This window comes from Mesoplodon bidens (genome assembly GCF_964165515.1).
Source record: "Mesoplodon bidens genome assembly, chromosome: 1".
Classification (NCBI taxonomy): Eukaryota; Metazoa; Chordata; class Mammalia; order Artiodactyla; family Ziphiidae; genus Mesoplodon; species Mesoplodon bidens.
This window is the reverse complement of record NC_138176.1, coordinates 2,062,684-2,088,427: the sequence shown is the minus strand read 5'-3', so window position 1 is coordinate 2,088,427 and position 25,744 is coordinate 2,062,684. Positions and strand designations below refer to the sequence as shown.

Here is a 25,744-nt window from a genome sequence, read left to right as displayed (position 1 = left end):
GTCTTATTATACAAATTCAATGCCTTTTCCATCTTAACTTGAGCTCATCACGCACTGTGGCCAGAACTATTGCAGTGTGAGGTGTAATAGCAAAACTAGCATGAATTCCCTTTTTCCTTCTTCACAATTTCATGGATGGAAGATTCGTTCTGACCAGAGATCTTAGCAACTTTATCATACAATTTTTTTTCTTTCCTTATTAAGTCAAGAACTTTCACCTTTTCACTTACAGGAAGCAGGTTCTGGCTTCTCTTTGGTAGATCCGAATTACCAGCATCACTACTCTTATGCTTTGGGGCAGTTATTAAGAAAAATCGGGGTCACTTGAACACAAGCACTGTGACACTGTGACTGTGGGTCGGACAACCGAGACGGCTACCAAGTGACGACCAGATGGGACAGGCTGGACAGAGGGATGAGTCACGTCCCGGGCAGGATGGAGCTGACGGTATGAGATTTCACGTTACTCAGAACGGCATGTGATTTAAAACACGTGAGTTGTTTATTTCAGGAATTTTCCACTTAATATTTTTGGACCTCGTTTGACCACAGATTAGCTGAAACTGCAGAAAGCAAACTCTCAGGTAAGGGGGGACAACTGTATACACATGTGTCATCATCCCATCACCCAGATGGGCAGGAGCTCAGAGTGCAGAGCGGAATGCATACAGAGTCAACTGGGGCAAATTGCACACCTTCATGGCCTCATGTGGGGCATCAACAGTGCCCACCTTGTAGGGTCGTTGTGAGCATTCAGTGAAGTGATCCAGGTCACTCCCTCAGGGCAACGCCTCACCCAGCGGATGCCTCCTCCCTCCCTCCCTCCCTCCCTCCCTCCCTCCCTCTTTCCCTCCCTCCCTCCCTCTTTCCCTCCCTCTCTCCCTCCCTTCCTCCCTCCTTCCCTCCCTCTTTCCCTCCCTCCCTCCCTCTTTCCCTCTCTCCCTCCCTCCCTCTTTCCCTCTCTTCTTCCCTTTCTTCCTTCCTTCCCTCTCTCCTTCCTTCTGTCCTTCCCTCCTTCCTTTCCTCCTCCTACTATACTTTGAGAGACTTCGAAGAAAGAGAAGGTTTTTGATTTGACCATTGTCTGAATGCAGAACTTGAGATGGGAAGAGAAATAAATACCAACTCAGGCTGAGATGGGCGACTGCAGCCCTGGTGATTCCATCTTCTGTAAAGACAATGCTGACATCTGAGCAGCACCTGGTTCTGGAGAAAAAACCAAATGTGGCTGGTGGGGTTGAAGACGCTTCCCAGGTGGGGACGTCTTGCTGCGAAACCTGGGGCCAATGATGGGAGCGCTCTGGACCTTTTTTGTTTGTTTGTTTTTTGGTAAAACAGATAGTTTGGACAGGATGATCTTTACACGTCTCCAAGCACTGCAGTTCTGTGATGCAAATGTGATCCTGCTCTTTAGTCCTGTGGAAATATTTAAACATCTTGATTTGCCATCAGTTTACGAGCTCTGTCTCCCCATTTTGCAGGTCCTGTAAACGTGATAAGTTCCTATAAACGTGGTAAGCGAGCCTCCTGCCTCTTTGTCCAATCCACGCTTTCCTGCTGGTGAGGAGTGGGGGCAGGGCGGCCACCGCGCCAAGAGGTCTCCTGCACAGTCTGTGTCTGCTCCTGCCATGGCCACCGTCTGGGGTCCCCGCTGGTGGCCGGCCCATGGTGGCCTCCGAGGCTGTGCAGCCCCGGGTGAGGAGGGCCACTGAGTGACATGGGTTTTGTGCCAACCCACACTTCCTCCCTCCCTGCCCCTAGGCTGCTCCCCAGCTGGAGGGCGGCTGGGATGCCTTCCTGCTTAACCCACCAGCTGTCCGTAAACAGTGACTGCTGGGGGCCACAAGCCGCCAGCCCCCCAGGGCGGGTGAGCAGAGCGGTGTCCTTGCAAGGGTAGTCCTATGAGATAACGAAGAATGTATCTGGTCTTTGTCCCCGTTCCTGGCACAGAGCTTCAAAAAGGTGTGAAATTTGCTGAGTGAAAGGAGCCCTTTTGGCCACATCTGAGTTGATGCCAACAAGGCAATGCAGAGTGGGCCTGAGATGCTTTCAAGGGAGGGGTGGCCCACCCTGTGACTAGATGGTTGGAACTTTCAGTCTCACGCCCCCCACCTGAGGACGGGCAGGGAGCTGGGGACTGAGTTCATTCATGCAGCCAGTGATTGAATCGCTTGTGCCTGCATCATGACACCAGATATAAACTCTGCAGAATGGGGCTGGGGATCTTCCAGGCTGGCTCACATATCCGTGTAAAGGGTGGGGCTGGCAGGTACACTGCGACTCCACGGGGACGGCAGCTCCTGTGCTCGGGCCCCTCCTGGACCTCATCCCCTGCTTCTATTCCCTTTGGCTGTTCCTGAGCTGTACCCCTTACAACAAAACCGTCACCCTAAGCATAGCGCTCTCCTGAGTTCTGTGAGTCATTCTAGAGAATCATCAAACCTGCAGAGCGGTCATGGGAACCCCTGAATTTACAGCCAAGTGAGCCAGAAGCGGGCACGGTCAGGGGACTCCACTTTCCACTGACATCTAAAGTGTGTGGGGGGTCTTGTTGGGACTGAGCCCTTGACCGGGGGGTCTGCACTGACTCCAGGGGGTTCAGGCCAGAGCAGTGCTGTCAGGAGGAGCGGCCAGCTCAGTTTGTTTCAACCCTGTGCAGCGGTGTGGCCCTCGTCAGCCAGGGCAGCCGGCACGGCTCCCGGGCGCCACCGTTCCCTCATCGGTGACCCCAGTGACCCCGGCTTGGCTGTAGGGCTCAGCTAATCTCCCTGCCCTGGAAGAGCTCCCGAGGGTCACACTTGTAGGATGGACACAGGCCCCCCACGGCCCCAGGCTCACCTATTTAAGAGAGGGGCAGAGAGTAATAAATAATCAACCTACTAAGTGTGCAGTTAGGTGGAGTATTCAGAGATGTTACCTGACTAGGAAGTTTAACACAAAAAAAACCAGATGCGGGTGGGATAGGGGCCATCATGGGAGCAGGCGGGACCCAGGATGTCCCTGGGGGTCAGGGCTGCCTCCAGAAAAGGGTGCCTGGGGGCACATCCCAGAGAGTGAAGGAGGCCTGTGCACATGTGGAGAAGGGGACCAGGGCTCCACTGTGCAAAGGCCCTACAGAGCATCCAGAATGTTCCATAGACAGCCAAAAGGAGGCCACATGGCTGGAGCACCTAAGTGCTCACAGGGGCAGTGCTCACAGGTCCCTGGGGTCTCCTGGGCCACGGTTGGGGGGGACACGGCCTGTTACCCGAGTGAAGTGGGGAGACCTGGAAGGTTAGGCGTGGTGTGTCCTACGGTCCCCACTGCCCCAACCCCTGACTTGGCCCTCCGCCCCCTTGATTGCTCGGCCAGCGACGCCCCCAGGTATGAGGTCCAGGGTCGGCTCTGGCAGCTGCCGTGGGGTCCCTACCATGGCCTGCATCTGGAGCACATGGTTATTTATCCTCAAGACTCCGAGGGGCTGAGGCTCGCCAGCCCACGTCTTCCCAAACGTTTCCTGGACATGAAACGATTCCTGAATGCCTAATTCCTTGGTGTGCTTTTCCAGCTCATTCATTATTCTAGGCGGTGCACAAGATGCTGGCTGCTGCCTGCGGGGAAGGACGGAGTTAACAGGTGCAGCGCGTGCACAGAGACCCCGCGTCCCCTGCAGAGGCTCTCGGGGCTGTTAGTACCGTGCATTCCCCTTGCTGCTTTACAGACGCTCTGACCTGCTGACATCACGAGCTTCATGCAGGTTTGCACATGAGGCCGCACCCTTTGGTCCATGCTTGTCACCCAGTTTGTGCATTTGACCTTGGACGTGTCCCCAGGGCTGTATTTTAGGGGCTCTGTTACCAGACTCTGAGCGATGGAAAGTCCAGCTGAGAGGTATTCGTGTCATATTCCCTCTCTCCCTCACAGTTCAAGTCACCCCTGAGCTCCCAGCCAGGACGGGGGAGTGGCCGTTACCCCAGGCCACACTCTGCGCTAATAGCCCTCATGGCCGTTCCTCACGGGTCCTCAGCACCGCCAACAGGGCAGCATTGGAGGTAATTAACAACACTCCCAGGGCTAACCACCCGGGCTCCTGGGTTCTATTCTAGAACATTCAGGTTGGGCTTGTGCAGAGAAGTCTCAGCTTCTCCATTTGCCCACAGCCTATACTGGGGATCTCCTGTGCCCTCCTGCAGTGGCATCATCTCAGGGTCTGCATGCCCTCCACCCGGGCTGGGTGCACGTGCTGGTGGCCATGATAAGCTGGGTCTGCAGCCTCTCCCTGGGGTCCCTTGGTCACGGCCCCGGCAGGAGGACCCCAGTCTTCCTCAGGTCCTGGTCTGCTCCAATCCAGTCCCGCACACCCTGCGCCCCGTCACTGTCTCGCACCTCCATGCCTTGGCCACGATGCTTCCTCTGCCCACAGGGTTCTTGCTGCCTTCTTTCCACTCATAGGTCTTGGCTGGGCTTCTGCCTGGTCACCTGGCCGTCCCCTCAGAGGTCGTGCCCCACCCCGAGTGACCCAGCTGTTTGCTCTGTGCTTGCAGAGCATGGTGGCCCTGCAGCAGGTGGGACACATGATGTTCTTATTGGAGCCACAACTGGATCCACTCCTATAATCGCCAGGTGAGTCCCACAGGCAGAGTCAGGGCCTGATTGTGTGCCCACATCAGCACTAAGCATTGTGCTGGTGCCCAAAAAGCAGTCAACAAACACTTGTACACTTAGATTTTGTGGTTGAGTTTGTTCCTTGTGATCTTGAAGCTCATCAAATGCAGAGGAGCTCCAGGTCCTGCTTTCTAAAGAGAACGGGGAGCCCTGTCCTCAGATGCCCCCATGCAGCCATCCCCACCCCAGCTTTTGTCTTGGCGCTGAGGACCAGTGCCCTTCCCGAGCGCTCCTTCCACAATTTGTCCAGGATGTAACTGGCACATTTTTGTAAGCCTTCCAAAGTGTGGCTGTTCTTATTTAACAGAATTGTCAGAGGAATTTGTAAAACAAGGTTGCTTTTGTAAGTGCACTGTGGCCTGGTGTCACTGCCCCACGCAGTGCAGAGGGGTGAGAGCGAGACTTCAGGACTCGGGCAGGCTTGGAACCTGTCGTGCCACGATACCTGTCTGTCTGGATTGTCATCAACTTCCTCAAGCCCCACGTTCTGTATCCTCAAAATGGGAAGAAGGAGAAAGAAGAGGAGCGGGGGGACAGGACTGACACTATGAGGTGATGTAGAGGCAGGTCAGGCATTAATTAAAGGCTGGACCTGCACAGATTTCTCTTTGAATCTGCACTTTCACAGATGTGCTCTATGTTTTCAGATAACACTCACCATTTCACTGACTCTCCATTTTTTCATCTGTGAAGTCAAAATTATAATAGTACTTGCCACATAAGATTTATTTGTAAGAATTAAGTGAAACAATAAGAATGCCTGATATTTGTTGAAAACACTGTCAAACCCTCTCCTCCCACTTTACCTTCATCACTTCATTTAATCCTTATCACAACGCTATGGGGGGGCATGGTTTTCATCCCCATTTTCCAGCTGGGAAAACTGAGATGATGCATATAAAGTCCTCAGCACAATGGCAGGTCTATAAATAGTGATGGTGATGATGACAGTGATGATGGTGCTGATGGTGGTTGTGATGATGATGATGATGATGATGATGATGGTGATGATGGTGATGGTGATGATGATGATTGTGATGATGATGATGGTGATGGTGGTGATGGTGATGGTGATGGTGGTGATGATGGTGATTATGATGATGGTGATGCTGGTGATGCTGGTGGTGGTGACAGTGGTGATGGTGATGACAGTGATGAAGGTGCTGATACAGTGGCAGTCCTAATGATGATGGTGGTAACATGATAGTGATAATGATGGGGATGACAATGACAATGATTCTTCACCTTCATTGTCTCTGGGGCTTCTGAGCATCCACACCAACCATCCCCAGGCTGGGTTCCAGCCCTCTGTTCAGCTGGATGATGTCTCATCTTTTATTTAATTTAATTGATGGGAAGAATCTGTTCTTTCCTCTGGCAAAGAGGGCTAGGAATTTCTCATCAAAATACTGCCAGCCTGTAACTCCGGTGTGAGACACGATAAGAAATTCTGCAGGAATCAAAGTGTCTGTGAATCTCTGCCTTGTAGGGCCTCAGACACTCTGTCGTTTGGGTTGTAACAAATGGACTTCAGATGAGGCAAACTTGGAAAGATCTGTATTCTCTAGTTTTTAGCCTCGATGCTGCTGTGTGGGATCGTGCCTCTGGCTGCCATCAGAAGACTGGAACATCAATCAGGTGGTCTCCAAGTCCCCTGGTGGGCCGGGGTGCAGGGCCACCGGCTCGACCAGCACTGCCCTTCCATGTGGACGGTCAGGATTCAAAACCAATGGTGGCGTCAAGGAAGATGCCTCCCCAGGATGGAGTCATGGTCAAGGGCACGATCTGGGCTCTGGCCCCAAGCAGGGAGCCATGGGACCTGACTGGGAACAGCTGTCCCTTGCCCGTACGGAGCAGCTGTGCCACCCAGCATGCAGAGATGAGGCTCTAAGATGGGCAGAGATGCAAAATCCACCTGGAGGAGCAGGATGCAGGGGGCCAGGCTGGGGCCTGGGCTGTCCCGGCTCTTGGGTACGTGTCCCCTAGCCACGGCTCACTGCTCCCCTGCTCTGTCTGACTGCTGACCCCCTGGCCAACTTCCTCATGCCAGCCCCTGCCCTGCTCCCCTAACCCGGGCTAATTTTGCCCTGGCCCCACCCCCGGCCCCTGATGTGGGTTGTCCTTCTGGTGACCCCTGCCAGGGAGGGGCTCTGGGGGTCACTAAGCCGTTCCCAGCTGTGCCGAGGCGAGGCAGACCCTCCACGGGGGTGACCGTGCTCACCGCCCCTTTCTGTCCATGTGTTGTGGCCGATTATGAGCCAGGAGCCACGTGGGTGGAGGGGTGAGCAGACCCCGGATCAGGAGCCACAGCACCCTGGACCTTCCACCACACTGATGGCCCAGTCACTGAGGGCCTCTGGAGGGACGCAAGGTCTCCCAGCTGCGGGTGTACTTGCGTCTTGGAGGCCAGGGTTCCTTCCTGGGGAAGCACCTGCTGGAAGGTGTCTCACTGTAACAGCAGGTGGCCTCCCTCTGGGGTTGGGTGGAGCCCCTGCGAGCGCTGAGGGCAGGCCCCCGGGTCTCCAGAGACAGGTGAGAGCCACCTGCCGGAGGTGGCCGTGACCCCCCACCGGCCTTTGACCTGGCTCTCGCAGGTGTTATGTGGCCCGGTCTTTAGAGTTTGTTGGCTAAAGCTGAGAGGACTCCCCAGCAGTTAGAGGTCCTCAGGCACATCACTGGAGCCCATGTGGTCACCTCATCTGGGGACTCACACTGCTGGCCTCAGAGTGCCAACACTGTCACCCAACAGGTGACAAGTCACACCGGCCGGCATCCAGTTCCCACTGCCCCTGTTGCCCCGGTTTCTAGTTGCACCTGCGAGGTCACCGCATGCTCAGCCCTGAGAATGGGCCGGGGTGCCCTCAGGCTGAGGATTTGGGGTGCGTCTCACAGAGGCTACTTCATCGCTTATATCACAACAACAAATAAACCAAAACCGACCCCCTGCCTCTACTTGCTGCTTCCAGCGTTGTTTTTGGGGACATTGGAGGAAACGTAAGAGCCCAGTCACGTCCATCATAGGACACAGGACTCTAAGACGTTCTAGTCCTAAGGTTTAAGACAAAACAAACCTCATGGGCTTCCCTGGTGGTGCAATGGTTGAGAGTCCGCCTGCCGATGCAGGGGAGACGGGTTCATGCCTCGGTCCGGGAAGATCCCACATGCCGCGGAGCGGCTGGGTCCGTGAGCCATGGCCGCTGAGCCTGCGCGTCCGGAGCCTGTGCTTCGCAATGGGAGAGGCCACAGCAGTGAGAGGCCCGCGTACCGCAAACAAACAAACAAACAAACAAACAAACAACACACCTCATGATGTGAAATAAAGCAAAGGCAGAGGGATGCTTTTCTATCTATCCAAGTCCTCACACAAAAGCAGATGGGCTGTTAGACTAAGAGAACAAGAAGCCTGCAGACAGTGTCCTCCCAAACTAAGGGGTGAGGCATCCCAAGAGCTTACATTGCGAGTGGGCGAAGCCAGACCATGGCACCAACGGACTCAGGGCACTGGTGGCTGCCCAGGGAAGCAGAGGGGTGGCAGAGGCCTGTGCCAGGGCCCTGAGCCCCATGAGTCTTTGATGTCCCCAGATGGAGGGGCAGCCACTGAGCTGTGGCTGCTAATGGGGGGGGGCACTGAAGCTGGACGGGGCTTCCGAGCTCCAAACTGCAAAGGGGCCAAGGTGACCCATGAGGGTTAGACAAGAATAAAACCAGGGATAAACACAGAGAAACTGACATGGGCGTAATCTAAACTAGAAAAGACACCTAGGAAAGGGGAGAGGAGACCCTGGGAAAAGTGAGGGAGCACATGGAACAGACCCCCAAACACAGGGCACGTTCACACAGTATGACAACAAGAGAGGAGGGGACCCAGGGCCCAGACACCAGCAAGGCCATCCCAGGTCACCCTCTTTCTGTCACCATTCCAATGAACCTGGAACCACAGCGATGGGTACCATCTCACCCCACACGAAGTCAGAGAGAGAACAATGAGACTAACACAGAGTAAACACCCGCAGGCAGAAGAGGCAGGAAGACAGCCCGAGACTCTGATGCAATTTTAACTGACTCTGAAAATGAGCTAAAGTTTTCAAAGAAAATGGTGGATGCTATAAAATAGCAGCACATATCAGATAGACAAATTCAGGGGAAGAAAAGGATATTGGACCAAAGAAAGATCTGAAAAGACATCTCAGAGATCCAAGAAATTAGAAATAAAAAAGGAAAAAAAAAACACTTTAGAAATGAAGAATAAACCAGAAGTTGCACAAACTTGAGTAGAATAAATGCCGCACAGGTAATGCCTTAAGACTAACAGAAGGTGAGGAGAGGAAACTCAAGAAACAACAAGAAAATACATAAGAAGGATGCAAAACACAGTGACACAGCAGAAGGGCAAAGAAGAACCAAACAGTATACTTGGAGCTGCCAATGTGGAAACTCAAAGCAATGAAATAGAAATACTAAAATGTAATTCAAAAAAGTACCTTATATAGAAAAGATGCACAGCTACACTTGGAAAAGGAACATATCATACCTGGGACAATTACCCAAGAATCACCAAGATAGAGACATACTGTGTCATTTAAAGGCTAAAATTAAAAACTAAGATGGACTGAAACACATCAACTATGTGTCAATCTAGGGATTCATAATAAATTTGTCATGACTGGAGGATGCTGCCAGACAGCTGACACAATTTTTTTTTTTTTTTTTTTTTTTTTTTTTTTTTGCGGTACGCAGACCTCTCACTGCTGTGGCCTCTCCTGTTGTGGAGCACAGGCACCGGATGCGCAGGCTCAGTGGCCATGGCTCACGGGCCTAGCCGCTCTGCTGCATGTGGGATCCTCCCGGACTGGGGCACGAACCAGTGTCCCCTGCATCGGCAGGCGGACTCTCAACCACTGCGCCACCAGGGAAGCCCAAAGACGTAATTTTATAGCAATCTTAATTTGGATTCACATACTTTCTAGCATTACCTTATAGCATTTCAGAGGAGCCATGCTCTTACTTTCTCAATAGCTAACTTTTCTGGGATTCTGGAATCATGTATATGGAAGTGAAAGAGCTGGTCTCACAGTTCATGTGAGGACAAGGCACAGCATGCCGGCCCCTCCTTGCTGCCCACACTCACTGACCATCCTTTGCCTTTGCACCTCGGGGGGCAGCAGCAGCTGTCTGACTATGAACAGAGTGTTTCCTCTCCTCTCTCACAGCTGACTCTCTCTAGGTGTGTGGGCTTGATCTGGGGACAGGCTCAGGGGTGGCAGCTACAAAACCTCCAGATACTAGATTGTTTGGTCTTGTTCTGTCTTTTGGATGGTTGTATTCTTTTTTTGTCCTAGACAGATGCCCCCTGCCCCAGGTGGCCCCCAGGTGGGATGCAGAACTGCAGGTGGATGGATCATAGCCTCACAGCTCTGTGAGGGCACCTCGGTGTCACAGATGCGCATGGGGGCTGGGAACTACCTCCTCAGGCTGCCCCCAAATCCTTAAAGATGCAGCCTGGTCCAGGGGACATGCTTTCAGTGTGACTTGGTCACCTTGGTTTGTCAAGAGGAAAGTAACAGAGGGCATATTTGGGGAAAGCAGAAAAATGCCACAAGGGCACTTTTGCTAATTCCATGCTCTTGTGTCTCCAGCCATGGCTGTATATGACTCCATGGAAGCACCTACTGTAGAAGGTCAACTTTACCACTTTCATCCAAGGCCATCAACAGGACTTCCCCAAAGTTTATGAGCTACCACAATAAACAATGTTCCAAGCCAAGAGATTTCTTTTGGTCACTTACCGTAAAAGGCTTCTGTACCAAATGGCCTAGAAACATAAATACATTTCCAAAGCCGTGGGGCCGATGATATTTAAAAACTCAAAAAAGTAACTGCACCCTGTCATGCTACAGAAAACCATTAGTTTAGCAGGAATCCCCTGACTCGGCAACTGGCAAAAACTGGCACCTCGTGAAGGGGCTGGAAGCCGTACGTACCACTGACAGTTTCTTTACTAACGGGTTTTGTAAAGAGTGATAATTTCACTCTGGCTTTTAACCCAAATGACAAACTTTTGCTGAATCCTTCAAATAACTCAACTCAATGATTTGAAATAAATTCTAAATTCTTTAAGTAGACAGCACATTTGAAAAGCAGGTCTGAACTATAAACAACTTACACATCAGAAACCAGCAGAACCCCTGGGCACTGCACACAAAGGGGAGATGCAAACAATCAATTTTCCGGTCCCAGGGAAGACGCACTACCGTGCATCACAAACACATTCCATTAAACAGTAAATAACAAGTCATCTGAAACAGCGCTTACCAGGTAGTTGAAAATATTTGAGTAATTTGAAAGCCTGTCATTGTGACACATTTCTCTTCCCAGGGAATTTTAGGAAAAGTTATCATTTGGACCTGAATCATATGCACAACTGATTTAATCCCATCTGTGTAAGAATGTTCAAAATGTATATGAACTGGTCCAGGGTGTGAAAAATATGCAGGGAGCATAGAGCAGTGTCCAAAATGTGCCTTGTAGTTTAGAGGCCAGGATATGGCCGCTTAAGAGTCATAATTTGCAGAACCATTTAAGTGCTTTTTTTGTGAAAAATTACACTATGTATACGAAAGGGAAGGTCAAAATGGACTGATTCTGGCAGGTTTTCTGGAGCCTGGCCTTTTACTAGTTAGGCAACGTCTACTAAGGCAGCTGGAAGCTTGAGGAGTCCTTGGGCTTACTGACAACAACCTTCCCCAAAAGGACAAAAATGCCAAGATGATGCTGGTGTCCATGCACCCGAGTGAAGAGCTCTGAGCAAGGGGCATGCAGGTCCAGGCTGGGAGGAAGCTTTGGAAAAAGCCACACGAGGGTGAAGCTTCCCCTAGAGTGGGCACAGTTTGCAAAGCGGCTCAGAAGTGAATGACCAGGACTCATGGAACATTCCAGACCCTGAGTGCAGCCCCCCAACTTCGGCTGAAACCTTTTCCTCCTGGATATCAGTGGCAGAACACAGTGACCCAGGGACCGAGGCCTGAACCATGGCGGGAGCCAGGTGCCTGGGCACCTGAGGGCCGAGGGGGCTTGGAATCATATAATGGCCAAAAGCTTCATGCAAACACCCGGGTTGGTTTCAAAGTCAGTGCTGAGTCATGGAGGAAGTCTTTCAGATGATGAAAACCGAGACTAATGCTTTGACATTATTTAAATGCCAAGTGTTCAGAGTTTGGGGCCAGTCCCACGGGAAAACGAATAAAACTGGGTGATATAGGCAGACATCCCCACTCCTTTGGAGCTAGCTGAGACCTCCCTCCTGCAAGAGTTCAAAATGCATCCAGTAATGGCTAGATTGCTGTTTCTCTTGTGCCTCAGGAAGTTCACCTTGTTTTTAAAATTATATACATTTATCCAAAGATCACAGAGACTGGCTTAGCTGACAACCAGGGTGTGAACATAACAATAAAGAGATGACGCTTGATTTCCTTTCCTGGAGCCCTTGGTCCCCAACGAAGACACTTGGTGTCTATCCTCTGTGGCCCACGTAAGTGTCCTTTGACCCCAAAAGTGACTGTCTAAGCAGAGGATATGGGGAGCAGAAAAACAGAGGCCTGGGAGATTGGGCGGGAGGTGCCTTGCTCCTGCACCGCAGGGAGCCCCCGGTCCCGCCAAACCACTGCCCCTGGTCTCTTTCACCCGCGGAAGGAGAACCCACCCTCCACCCAGACTGCCTTCCTGTCTTGGGAAGGACACTGCTTACCCTTCCCTGCATTGTTTCCAGAAAGTTCTGTGGTGTCTGCTTGGTACCAGTTAAAATGACAAGATACCTGGGCCCTGGTCAGCGAAATAGTTTTGTGAGAGGTGCACAGTGGAAAAAGGCCAAAGGTGTTGAAATAAAAGGAATAATGTACCCACTTAGGACTAATTCTGTAGGCTTGTGTCTCCACAGGCACCCTGACCCCTGGCTGCCAGCCCTGCCACCACTTCCTCTCTCCCTTCCTCTCCCACCGTCTTTCACCAGGAAGCCACAGGGCAAGGATGGAAGAGGTGAGAACGGGCTCAGGTTCTGAGTCAAGATTGCATTTTCCTTCCTCACTGCGAACATTTGTTACTGCAAAAGTACTTCTCCTAAGGCACATGTTTTTAAAGAGAAAATACGCACAGTGCAAACATCCTGACAGCTGCTCAGGGATTCCTGCCGCAGGCCTGGGTGTCCCATGATGGAGGCTGATAAATGGGCACCGGGTACAGGACTGAATGCACTGCTAGGCTGGGATGAGGGCCATTCCCGCCGGGACATCGGAACCACGTTGGCTCAGGAAGTGGCCTCGTGGGTCCTTTTTTAGATTCGCCTTCATCCTTCCCTGCCTCGGGCCTCCCACCTCCCCCTCCTGGGAACTTGGACACACAGACCCCGAATTTTACCCCTTTACGTAGAACTCAGTAGGAAAGGGACCACAGACCGGGCTTTCCAGGAGGGCCAAAGCGGGAACAACCATTCCCCACCCCCAGCTTGAAAGGAAGGGCGGATTTCCCTCCCTCCTGTGCTGTGGCCACAACCAAATCATAACAAGCAAACTTGGATGGAGAGCTTATTCTCCTGGTGCCACAGGAAGTCACACAGGCAACATCTCACTAGGGCATCACCCGCTTTGCAGATGAGAAGTCTGATGTGGGAGTGAAATTACTTTGCCCAAAGTCACTAAGCGAGCAAGACACGGAGCTGGACCTCCAACCCAGGGCTGCCAGACGCACAACCCGCCGCCCCCCCAGCGCACGGCAACGCCTTCACCTTGGTGCTCTGCCATTCCTCAGGGCCCCCAAAGCAAGGCTAGGGGTGAACGTGGCCCCGGGGAGGCCCGGGGAGGGGAGACGACACCCAGTGTAGACCCGGGGCACCCAGAGCAGGTTCTGCTAAGACAGACCTGGGACCTCCCGCCCTCTGTTTAGGGGTTGGATCCATTCTTGGCTCAGTCAACAGAGTCAAAGGGATCCCTCTTCTTTCTCCACCATCCAATCATCCCTCGGAGAGAGACGCACAGGGAAGGACGCGGCCACCTACCGATTCCTCTTGGTTTTCACTTGTGTGTCTTCCCCGCCATCTTCGGAACTTGATCCATCGCCGGGCTTGGCTGAAAGAAAGCCAAGTTCACCTGTTAACACGGAGCCTGTGGCTTTGACAAACCGTTGGGAAGCACCACTTTCAAGCAGACTCATCTTGAAATTAAGAAAACAGACTTCCCTTAAAGATGGACCTCAAATCCTGTAACTACGCTCTCAGGGTGCACTCCTTTCATATTTCAGCAGAAGAGAAATCTGATGTGCTTTGGTGCAGAGAAGTCATCTCTAGCTGCTGGCCGTGTAGAGGCTGCTGGACCTTCCAGAAGGGCTGGAGGAGGAAGAGGTGTCCACCTGACCCCACCCCTCACAGGACTTAGGCCCTGGACCAGCCCTGCTAGCCACGCTGCCTTCACGTTCTTGTGCTTGAACCACAGACCCGGACTACCCGCTTTGTCTCCTGCAATGAACAACCCAATTTCTCCTGCATGCGGCGTGCCCACCACTGCTGTCTACATGTCTGCTTTCTAAAAGCTAAATTGATTTTGAAGCTGGGTCCCCTACTTACATCTTGAAGAGGTTGGCCCTATAAATGTTTGATGAGCTTTCGGAATGAAAAAGTAAAAAGGTGCTTCGGTGTTTCATATCTGTCTCCAAAAGGAAAGAGGAAAAATGAGTATAAAGATGGTTCTAGAGCATCATTGTTTTGGTGCTGACAGGTTGAATGATGTCCAAATACTCCCTGGCATCACAACTGCCTCCTTGCCTGCTTTTTATTCTGTGTCTGTCATCCCCAAGAAACCACTTTCTCATAACCACGTCCTGTGTGGGCACAGGTGCAGGGTCCTGGGCTCTGCAGTGCGTGCCCCATGTCCTCACCCACTGCCCCCATCCCCCAGGGCTGCTTGAACCCATGTCCTTCCTGACGAGGCTCTGTAATGAGCTCATAATAAATGTGAAGCTTATGGGAAAAAATATGAATTTCCACGACTGCAAAGCCCTCCACACCTTTTCTTTTTATAAAACCTGACAATTCTCCATACGCGTGGTTTGAAATCCCAGTAATGCCCCCCTGCTCCGGCTCCAACCCCCATCTACTCTCCGGTTTGCTTTCGGTGCACAGTGTGGGGCTGCAGCGAGCTGAGAGGGTTGGGTTCTGGTGGCCTCTTCCCACCGACGGCCCGTCCACAGCGGGTCCTGCCCAGTACAGCACTGGGGGACCAGTGAGCGCTCCCTGGGCGAGAGCCCAAGCCCAGGTGGGCCTTTCAGGGCTCTCCAGTGGGGCCCTCCCCACCTTGGCTCCAGTGACACGTGGGGCTGGATGACGGGGCGTGCCGTGCACCGTAGGGTGTTGAGCAGCATCCCTGGTCTCTGACCCCCAGACACCCAGCGCCCTTCCCAGTAGTCACCACCACAGATGTATCCAGTCATTGCCAAATGTCCCCCAAGGGACAGAGCCTCACCCCACCCCCTGCCCGATGAGAACCAGTGGTCTAGAGAGAGACCTTTGCGGTGGCCGAGCTGACGGGGAGGGGACGGGCTTTCTTCTTCACTCCCATGCTCTCTCCCCACGTGCCCATCATGGCTCTGACAGTCAATCCCCTCTCTGCTGTGACCCCAGAAGGCACATTTACCTCCCCTGCTCCTGCCCGGCTCTCCACCTCTGTGTCCCATGGGCCCCCATCTCAGCACATTCCACCTGGATCTACCCTCGCTCCCACTCTCCCGTCTCAGCCCCCAGATCCACCAACACCCCTCCACATAGGAGCTGGGACTCTCCCTTACGATGCTCCTCCTGGCCCCCACCGGCTCTGGCTGGGTTTTGAAGAAGGAGTGGGTTGTGTTTGTCTGCTTGTCCTTCAGGCGGATACGCAGAGACATCATCATCAAGACATTTAATAAGGTGTAGACGAGGCAGCCCTTCCCCACACCCCGCACAGAACACACTCGGCGAGACCAAAGGCAAGACAGGAAAACTGAAGAAATAATGGTTTTAAATGAGGTCACACAATTATAAAGATGTTGGTTCTTTTCTAGAGTGTTTTTGTTCATTTTGAAGAATTCTATCATGAGTGAAGTTTCCTGATCAAGATTCAAAATTCAGAAGTCATAAAGGAAAACACAAATTTGACTGCCTTTAAAAATACAAGACCAAAGGAATAGCAGGAAAAACGGTGGAATAGGGGGCTCTCAGGTCCGTCCCTCCACCAAAACAGCTGCTGAACTGGAAAAGTGACTGGAGTCAAGTATTTGAGAACTCTGGGACCTTCAACATCAAGGGCAGTGCTGGCTGGTGGGAGGGGCTGCTGTCCTTCAGCTGACCTCAGAGATAAGGGAACAGAAAGTTCAGTTTGGGGACTGAAAGTGACAAGGAATACACGCATAAAAACTAGTCTGGAGGGACTTCCCCGGTGGTCCAGTGGCTAAGACTCTGCACTCCCAATGCAGGGGGTCCGGATTTGATCCCTGATCAGGGAACTAGAGCCCACATGCCGCAACTAAGACCCAGTGCGACAAATAAATAAATAAATATTTTAACAAACTAGTTTGGAAAGGTCACAAATGGACGGCTCCAGCCCTCAACAAGCAGGAATCAGAAATCCTTGAGGAGCAGGAGAATCACATTTCCAGGGTTGCCACACCATCACACTCAGAAAGTCCAGATCTCAATAAAAACTACAAAGCATACAAAGAAATAAGAAAGAAAGTATGGTCCATTCACATGAAAAAAAAAAAAAGAATTTGACAGCAACCATCTCTGAAAAAGCCCAAGTACCAAAATTCACTCAAAATGGATGAAAGAGCTAAACGTAAGAGCTAAAACCATGCAAATCTCAGACAAAAATGTAGGGGGTAAAAGCCATGATGCTGGATTTGAAAATGGTCTCTTAAATATGACACCAAAACACTGGCAATAAAAGAAAAACAATAGATAAATTGGACTTAATAAAAAATTTTAAATTTCCTGCATAAAAGGACACTATCCACAGAGTGAAAAAGCAAACCACAGAATGGGAACCACATTTGCAAATTAAATATCTGATAAGGGATTCATAGTCATAATATATATATAACTCCTACAACTCAGCAACAACAACTAAAACAAAAACAGCCCAGTTACAAATGGGCAAAGACTTAAATGGACCTTTCTCCAAAGAAGACATGCAAAAAGCCCATGAAAAGGTACTCAACACGTAGTCATTAGGGAAACGGAAATCAAAACCGCAATGAGGTACCACTTTACACATTCTGATGGTAATAAAATAATAATAAGAAGAATTTTAAAAGGGAAGACAAGTGTTGACAAATAATATGGAGAAGGACGTGGAACCCGTGTGCACTGCTGGTGGGAATGCTAGACGGGGCAGCTGCTGTGGTAAAAGTTTGACTCTAAGAGTTAAACGTAGAATTACCATGTGAGCCAGAAACTCTACTCCTAGGTATGCACCAAAAAGAACTGAAAACAAGGATTCAAACAGATATTTGTATGCCAACCTTCATACGAGCATTATTCACAACAGCAAAAAAGTGGAAACAACCCAAGAGTCCATCAACAGGTGAATCAATAAACAATATGTGGTTTATCCCTACAATGGAATACTATTCAGCTATAAAAAGGAATGAAGCATTGACACAGGCTATAACATGGATGGACCTTGAAAACGTTACGCTAAGTGAAATAAGCCAGACACAAATGGACAAATATTGCATGATTCCACTTACATGAGGCATATAGATCAGGCTAATCTATAGATATGGGAAGTAGAATAGAGGTTACCAGGGGATTTATCAATAAATGGTTAGAGTTTCTGTTTTGGGGGAGGAAAAAGATGGGAAATAATGGTGATGGTTACATAATGCTGTGAAGGTATTATTGATAAATGCCTCTGAACTGTGCACTTAAAAATGGTCAAAAAGGCAAACTTCATGTTATGCATGTTTTACCGCAGTAAGAAAAAAAATTCAAGATAAATTCGTTTTATGAAAAAAATCAAAAGAAAAATATTGGAATCACACTATAGACAAAATATTGATCTCCTTGATTTACAGGATTCCATATAATTCAATAAGGAAGACAAACACACTTCACAGGAATACAGAACAAACAAATGGCCAATCAACCAGGTGAAAGGTTCAATTTCACTCGCAATTAAAGAAATGCCAACTGACACAATGAATGGGTCTAAAAACTTAAGATTGGATGATCTACAGTGCTTATGAGAATAGGCAGAATCTATTAGTGGGCGTGTGAACTGGTTGATCTTTTTGGAGGACGATTTAGCAATATCTGTCAAAATAAAATGCATGTACCTTCTGACCTGGCAATTCCAGTAATATGAATTTATACAAGAAAAGTACTCGTAAAAATGCTCCTAAGATAAATATATGTGTACAAAGGTGTCATATCAGCATTCTGTGTGTGCATGAACAAACAGATGACCTAGAAGCCCACCAGCTGGAAAGAGTCATGAGTATCCAGCCGAGAGAGAGAAAGAGAGAGAAAGAGAGAGAAGAGAGATGGGCTATGGGGGGAGAGGGGCTCAGGACATGGGGAGCCGGAAAGATACCCACAATGGTGAAAAGCAGAAAGTGCAGCATGTCAATTCCTCAGCTGTTCTACTAAAAATATATTCAATACATACTCACAAACATCTACCTATTTTCAAAATTTATTGTTTTATGCCTTTGACCGGCAAGGAAAGGCATGTACATTTTTTTAAAAAGGCACTGAGCATACAGTGAGGCTGGAGCAGGTGGTCAAAGCTCTTCTGAGTCTGTGAGACAAATGTCTTCCTTTGGGCAAGTGGAGGTGATGACCCCTATTATGTTCGGTGCCCTCTCTCAGAAGGGAAGGCACAATGCCTGGTTAAACTTGCTGGAGAACCGCAGGAGCGGATTTGTTGGGGGAGGGCATGTTTGCATTCAGAGGAGAACCCCGGTATGTGGCAGACACCTGTGCCCCAGGCAGATGCAACTTGGAAAAGTCCAGGGCTGTAGCTGCCCCCAGGGATCTAGGAACAGTGGTGCTCCGGCCTGTGAATTGCGCGAATCCAAAGTTCACCCCTTAATGGCAGGTGCTGGTCACCGAGGCTGGGGTCACGTCCGTCACCTGAGCGGGCTCCACTCCTCCGCTTCCAGACTCACTAGCTTTTTCCAGGAGAGCCGTACGCCCTTAACACAGATGAGCTTTCACCTTAACACACGTGAGCAAAGCATGTGACCTGAGATCTTCGGGAAGTTCTAGGGGCGTCTGCAAACATCTGGCTGAAAAGACCGACAGCGGGTTATATAGTCTTGATAGTCAAGCAATGCACAGGCTGCTCAGCAGAACAAGACCTCCAAGTTTCTCCACCCCTGGAAATGCTCACAGCCCACAAGGAGTGCTGGCCCGAGATGGGGCCGTCCTATCAGTGGGATGGCCCCTCCGGCCAAAGTCCGGTCCTTTCACTGGGGTGTCTGCAAACAAGGCAGCTTGGGAACCTGGCAGACAAAGTGATGTGGTGCTTCCGTCCCGGCCTCTGCGAGTCATCAACCCCTAGTGGGTCGCCTGCCCAATGAGGCAGCACTGAGCTGAAACCTTCGTCAGCTCCTGAGACTGTGACCTGGGAACCCTGCCAAGAGAACGTGTGCTCTGCCCACCTGGAACGCTAGGGGAAAATGGCCCCGGGTGGAGGCCTGGCTGGGCCGTCCGAGCTCCACCGGCACAACGGCTGCCCTCACTCCCGGGCCAGGAGGGCAGGGCAGCTTGAAGCACTAAGTTCCGGGGAAACTGCTTTGAAAACTGCCGTTCCTGTCTCACCTGTTTAGCAGTCCTGGGTCTTGAAGGCACAGAGACAGGACATAACCCCTTTATCGGCACTAATTCAGGGTGGCATCTAGAAACCTGGATGAGCCTTGGCCCTGCCCGTCCAGCAAATGGAAGGTGAGTGTTACAGAGCATCGTAAAGACCCCACGGTGCCTGCACATCCGGCTCCTCCCTTCCCATCACAGGCTGCCTGGTACATTCTGTCAATAGCGATTCTCTGGAGGGAAGACCTGTCTCCACTCACCTCGCTCACTTGCGGTCCCGTTACCGGGGCTGACCAGTGTGGGCACCGATGCTGATAATGGCGCTAACAAGCCACCTGTTTCATTCATTGTGCAAAGAGGAGGCGTGGGCGAGGCTGCCAGGTGGTGTTGGGCTGTGGATGGGACACAGGTCCCAGGTGATGGTCGGGGTTCCTCCCAAACAGCCGGGGCAGGTGACTTCTGCGTGGGGAGAGCCCCTCTCATCCACCTGAATCCTCGCGGATGAACAAATGAGGCACATCTCTGCCACTTTGGAGAACACCCAGCATCTGTGTTTTCAGCAGTCCTGGGTCTTTTGGAGTACCGGGCACCTGGTCCCACTGTGAGGTGGAGGTCAGTGCACCGTCCCTGGGCAAACAACGCTCGGGAACGTGACCCGCTCACAAGTCCTAGCTGGGTTTACTCACAGGGACGGTTTCATGTCCTCCTTGGTGAAATGCATGTCATTGTCAATGTACATTTGTCTTGAATATAAACGACTGAAATGCTTACAGAGCAACTGAAGGCAAGTGACTTCCTGCCACGTGGAAGTGCCAGGCTCCCCGCACCTGACTGTCCTGTGTCAGGCACAGGGAGAAAAATGATTTCCAGAAGCCCCTTTTTATCGTATGCTCATAAGATGCCTGGCGAGGCCACCCCGCCTCAGATCTGGAGTCACACCCTCCAGGGTGCAAACCCTGGTCCCCCACTGGATAGAAGTGTGACCTTGAGCATGTCAGCTGATCTCCTTTCTTTAATTCCCTCTTCTGTAAAACAGGTATAAAGATGCTGGATTGCAGAATAATGGCCTCCAAAGATGTCCACATCCTGATCCCTGGAACCTGTGAATATATTAGGTTGCAAGGCAAGGGGGATGAATGCTCCTAACCAGTCGACCTTGAGACGAGTGGTGAGCCTCAGACATCCAGATGGGCCCAGGGTCATCACAAGGACCCTGGAAAGTGGAAGAGGGAGGCGGAAGACTCAGCCAGAGAGAGTTGAAGATGCATTGCTGCAGCTTTGGAGCGGGTGGGCAGGGCCATGGAGCCCAGGAAACCAGGTGGCCTCTTGAAGCTGGAAGAGACAGGGGAACGAGTTCTCTCCTAGTGCCTCCGGAAAGAATGCAGTTCCGACAACACCAGTGAGACGTAAGCTGGGCTTCTGAGCTCCAGGACTGGAAGGTAATACATTGGTGTTGGTTTAAGTCACTAAGTTTGCGATGATGTGTCACAGCAGCAAAAAGAAGCTGATATGGATGGCGCCCACCTCCTGCGGCTGCGGTGAGCATGAGGAAACAAGCGCCCCTTTTTCCCTCCAGGGTTCCCTCCCTGTTCCCCCCTCAGCGCTTCTCGCCCCCCCCAACGCTCCCCCCACCCCAGCACCGCTTCCTGTCCTCCTCATCCACTGGGAGGCACCCGAGGGAGACGAAAGGTAGGAGAGAGAGGCTGGGAGATACTCCTCCTCATCTCTGTCCCCGCCTCCTGTCTCCTCCACCCCAGAGGATGGGCCCACAGGCGTTTCATCTGATCACCCTCTGATACACCCCACCGGACTGAACCAAACCCTCCCAGCAGAAGGGACGGTACCCAGCTGTGGACGGTGCAGGTGACCAGGCAGCAGGTGCCTCAGCCAGACTGCCAGAAGATTTCTACCTGGGACAAAAAAGGAGGTCACCTGCCATTTCAGTCAACAAAGAATGTTTGTTTGATGGCTAACAAGCCATCAGCCACAGCAGGTGTCCTGATGGTGAGCCCTGAGGGGACTTCAGGATGGAGAAAAGCAGGATACTGGCCCTAGATAGCTGAGATGCATGTCTAAGGAATGATTTCAATGGGCCCAGACCCTTGGATCTTCCCACAGAAAAACACTAGAATCGTTCACTTGAGATGTCTGGTTTTTATGATTAGCTGTAATCTTTGACGTTCCATTAAATGTTGTTTTTTTTTTTTTTTCCTCAACAAAACCTCCTATATACCCTGGCTCTTCCCTGACCTCTTTGGAGCAGATCCTCCGAGCGATCTGAGAGGCTGTCCCCCTGGCTTATAGTCCTCAGTAGGTCCCCGAATAAAACGTTAACTCACAACTTTCAGTTTTCCTTCAGTCTACACTACCCATTGCTCAGAAGAGAGGTCTTTGGTGCTGCAGGTAAATACAGTGGCAGAATTGAGCCTCTAAGAGATTTGAGGAATGCTGAAGCTGGCGGAAAAACACACAAGAGTATGGTACCCTCCACACTGAAGAGCATGTAGCGGCCCCGAGAACATCAGGACATAGAACGGATGAGGGGTGAAGGCTGGTACTTGGCATTTCACGTCAGTTCAACAGGCACTTATTCCCAATTAACAGTGTGTCTGCTAGAGACATAAAAAATCTGGATGTGCTGCAAGATAATTAGGAAATAACTCAGGCCTTCATCTGAACCTCTCAGCAATGAAAACAGAATGGAAAAAAGGCGACTTTTCCCTTATCTGCTGAATGATGAACCGCTTAGCACTTCTGGCATCTCTGTATCCTTTTCCCTGTAGTTGTCTGACACTCTTAGCTCCCCCTTCCACAGCTGACATTCCTAGTACACACACACACACACATGCACACACGCACACACACACCTTCAAACCTACTAGCAGTTAAATGTGGCAGCGATTTTGTCAAATTCATTTATTTCATTTGCCTATTGAAAAATAATCAATATCAACTGGAATGTTTAATGCTTCCATTTTAGGCGAGAAACAGGCTTTAATATTCAAATCTATAATGACTCATAGTTGAACAAAATGTGAAAAACAAAATTCTACACTGAGAACAATATCTTCTAGAGCTGGTTCTTATAATACTTAGGGTCAAATCATTGGATGAGTCATGATGGATGACCAGCCAGGGGAAAACGTCCCTTGCTGGTGGCCTGAGGTCATCAACTCCACCTGCTCTTTGCTAATTAGTCCTCCAGAAATACTTCCTGTCCTGTTTCGCAGCAAACAGAACAATTGCAGTGAGTGGTTCTTAGGAAATTAGAAGTAATGCATTTAAATGACAATTCTACTCTGCAACAGCAAGTTGAGAATTGAGGTCATTTGCATATCTTTAAGATTCAAGTTAAAATACACTGGTTTAAGGCAGTGTCTTCCTCTTTTTATAAGAGTTAAGTAAGGTTAAAGCTCATTTTGTAACTGCTTGTAAGTTTATAATCACACATCTATCTAGATAGAGTAGTTAAGGGGCTACCATTATAAAGGTGGCAGACAAAATGACTTGATATGTTAAATCTATGAGAATCAGGTATTTCTGGTTGTGTCTGTTAGATTTAAGGTTCCATTCTCCACCTTTTTAAGTGTAAAATGAGATTCAGGTCAGCAGAGTGAAGTGGAGTCATGATCTATGACCCAGATAATTCAGGTCCTTGTTGCAATTAATTACACAAGGAGGCCATTGGACCAACATCTAAGCCAGTAGAAGCCTCCAGGTGACAAATCAATGGACACGCTAAGGAGGCCCAGTCTCGGCAGCAGGCTGGGCTTTACCTCTCGCCCATCAGGTAATGTCCTCTCTCCGCCTCTGCACCGTCACTAGGTCAGCCTTCCCAGGCGCTAACCACGTCCAGTTTGGTGCTGCGGGATTGGAATCGGTTTTTGCTCAAACGAACTCTTCGCGTTTCTAATACGCCTGATACTCTTTTAACGCTGTCTTCCACGTACAGTCCTCACAAGCCTCGAAAGCGCAGAAGACTCAGTGGGGGACCCTGCAGACCCCTCTCTGCTCTCGCAGCCCTGACTCCACTTGGTCCAGAGGAGAGAAACAGGCCAACAACTGTACACTGACTGCTAATGCGTGCCTTCCTTTCTCATTCCTTCCAGGCCTTGGGGAAAAAAAAGAAACAGCACCCAATTATCTCCAAGAATGACAGCTGAAGAAAGGAGCAAGGACTCTGCCTGCATTGTTTGCGTCTACCAAGAAAATAAACATCATGGCTATGACAAACTGCACCCAGGGCTTCCCTGGTGGCGCAGTGGTTGAGAGTCCGCCTGCCGATGCAGGGGACACGGGTTCGTGCCCCGGTCCGGGAAGATCCCACGTGCCGCGGAGCGGCTGGGCCCGTGAGCCATGGCCACTGAGCCTGCGCGTCCGGAGCCTGTGCTCCGCAGCGGGAGAGGCCGCAACAGTGAGAGGCCCGCGTACCGCAAAAAAACAAAAAACAAAAACTGCACCCGACTGTCCCTGAGGTTTGTAGGTCTCAGGACACCCCCTCCCAGGGTGTGCTGTTCTCTCTTGCTCCAGAGTGAGGGTCTTGGGATATGGGTGTCTGTGAGGGGTTTTTGGTTCAAGCCTCCATTCAGCATGCAAAGCATCCCTTTTAAAAATGGATGCCACTTAATCAAAGGAGGAAACAAAATCACAAACCCAATTCTTACTGTCCCTGAGCACAGTTCAGTGTTACAGACTCAGTTGGATGTGCACCTAGAACATTCCTTTTTCTCCACATCAGTTGACCTGAGTTGACTCTTGGCAGCGGGTGGGGTGGCGGGTACGGTGGGGGGGTGTACTCTTTATCTTAAGTGAGGGGGACTATTAACCGTGTCAATCTCTCCATCCTAGCAAACTGCTACCAGCTTTGCAAGAGCAACCTTTCCCATGTCTTTTAGCACTGGTAAAAATGTTAAAACTTTTATGATACCTTTTCCTAAATTTCCATTCAAATACCTCTGGCTCTGACTAAAAATGGGGGCTGGTCTCTGTCATCTGTGTTAGCCCCACCCGAGGCGGAATCAAAAATATCACTGCAAACCCGATAAAACACCAACAAAAGTAAAACAAACACTTCTTCAAGGGGTCAAGATCCTATTTCCTGGCCTTTCAGCCAAGCTCTGCGGGTCAGTCAGGGAGAACCACTGATCTCAAGTTTCCCCAGTGAAGCCAGTACTATTTCAACCCATGTGCTCAGGGAGTGGGCCTTTCCCAACACAGCAGCTGATTAAAAATGTATGAGATCTAATCGGAAAGGATCCTTTCTGAAAATGTTAAGTGTTCTCCTCTGACTCTTGGGGATACGAGATTTGTTGGGGCATCATTGGGAACAGTTACTGTCTGCAAGCACCCGATTCCTCTACGGCTGAGAAGAATCTTTCTCCTCTCCACATGCACTTCCATTGAAATCAAACATCCCTTCAAATAAAGAACGGATGGATTTCATACAAAGCTCTGAAGTGGGTGTGTGAGGCGGAAGGGTTACGTGCTCCCATTCGTGACATGTGGTCTCAAGGGGCGTTCCTATGACATTTGGAACAAAAATTAAATGCTGGAGAAAAAACAAACAAACAGGAATTAGTACATCAAAATGACCACCGTGGATGAGCTTGAAAAGTGAGAATTTTCTGCATTTTCTAAAATGTTTAACCAGCACACACTAATTTGATAGTAGAAAACAGATTTTAAAAGCAAAAAAAAAAAAAAAAGTTAAATGCAGGCTAATGTCTGTGCTGGAAAGGAAGTTTTGAGTGGCTGACAGATGAGAGGGCTTCCCCAGGTTAGTAACTTTATGCGAAAAGAAAGTCATTAGAGAAATGCAAATCAAAACTACAATGAGGTATCACCTTGCACCGGTTAGAATGGGCATCATTAGAAAATCTACAAACAACAAATGCTGGAGAGGGTGTGGAGAAAATAGAACCCTCTTGCACTGTTGGTGGGAATGTAAATTGATACAGCTACTATGGAGAACAGTATGGAGGTTCCTTAAAAAACTAAAAATAGAACTACCATATGACCCAGCAATCCCACTACTAGGCATATACCCTGAGAAAACCATAATTCAAAAAGACACATGCACCCCAATGTTCATTGCAGCACTATTTACAACAGCCAGGTCATGGAAGCAACCTAAATGCCCATCGACAGATGAATGGATAAAGAAGTTGTGGTACATATACACAATGGAATATTACTCAGCCATAAAAAGGAATGAAATTGGGTCATTTGTAGAGACGTAGATGGACTTAGAGACTATCATACAGAGTG

The 25,744-nt window shown here is 50.1% G+C and overlaps 1 protein-coding gene across 1 annotated transcript in view; it reads right to left on the bottom strand.

Annotated features, from left to right (window-relative positions):
* TCERG1L (transcription elongation regulator 1 like) overlaps positions 1-25,744 on the bottom strand; it is a gene marked incomplete at both ends in the record, with an annotated part of 204,936 nt that overhangs the window by 30,402 nt on the left and 148,790 nt on the right. Inside the window, one exon of the mRNA XM_081239775.1 lies at positions 13,691-13,760. Coding sequence (XP_081095901.1) covers positions 13,691-13,760 — 70 coding nt within the window. The remainder of the gene's footprint in view (positions 1-13,690; positions 13,761-25,744) is intronic.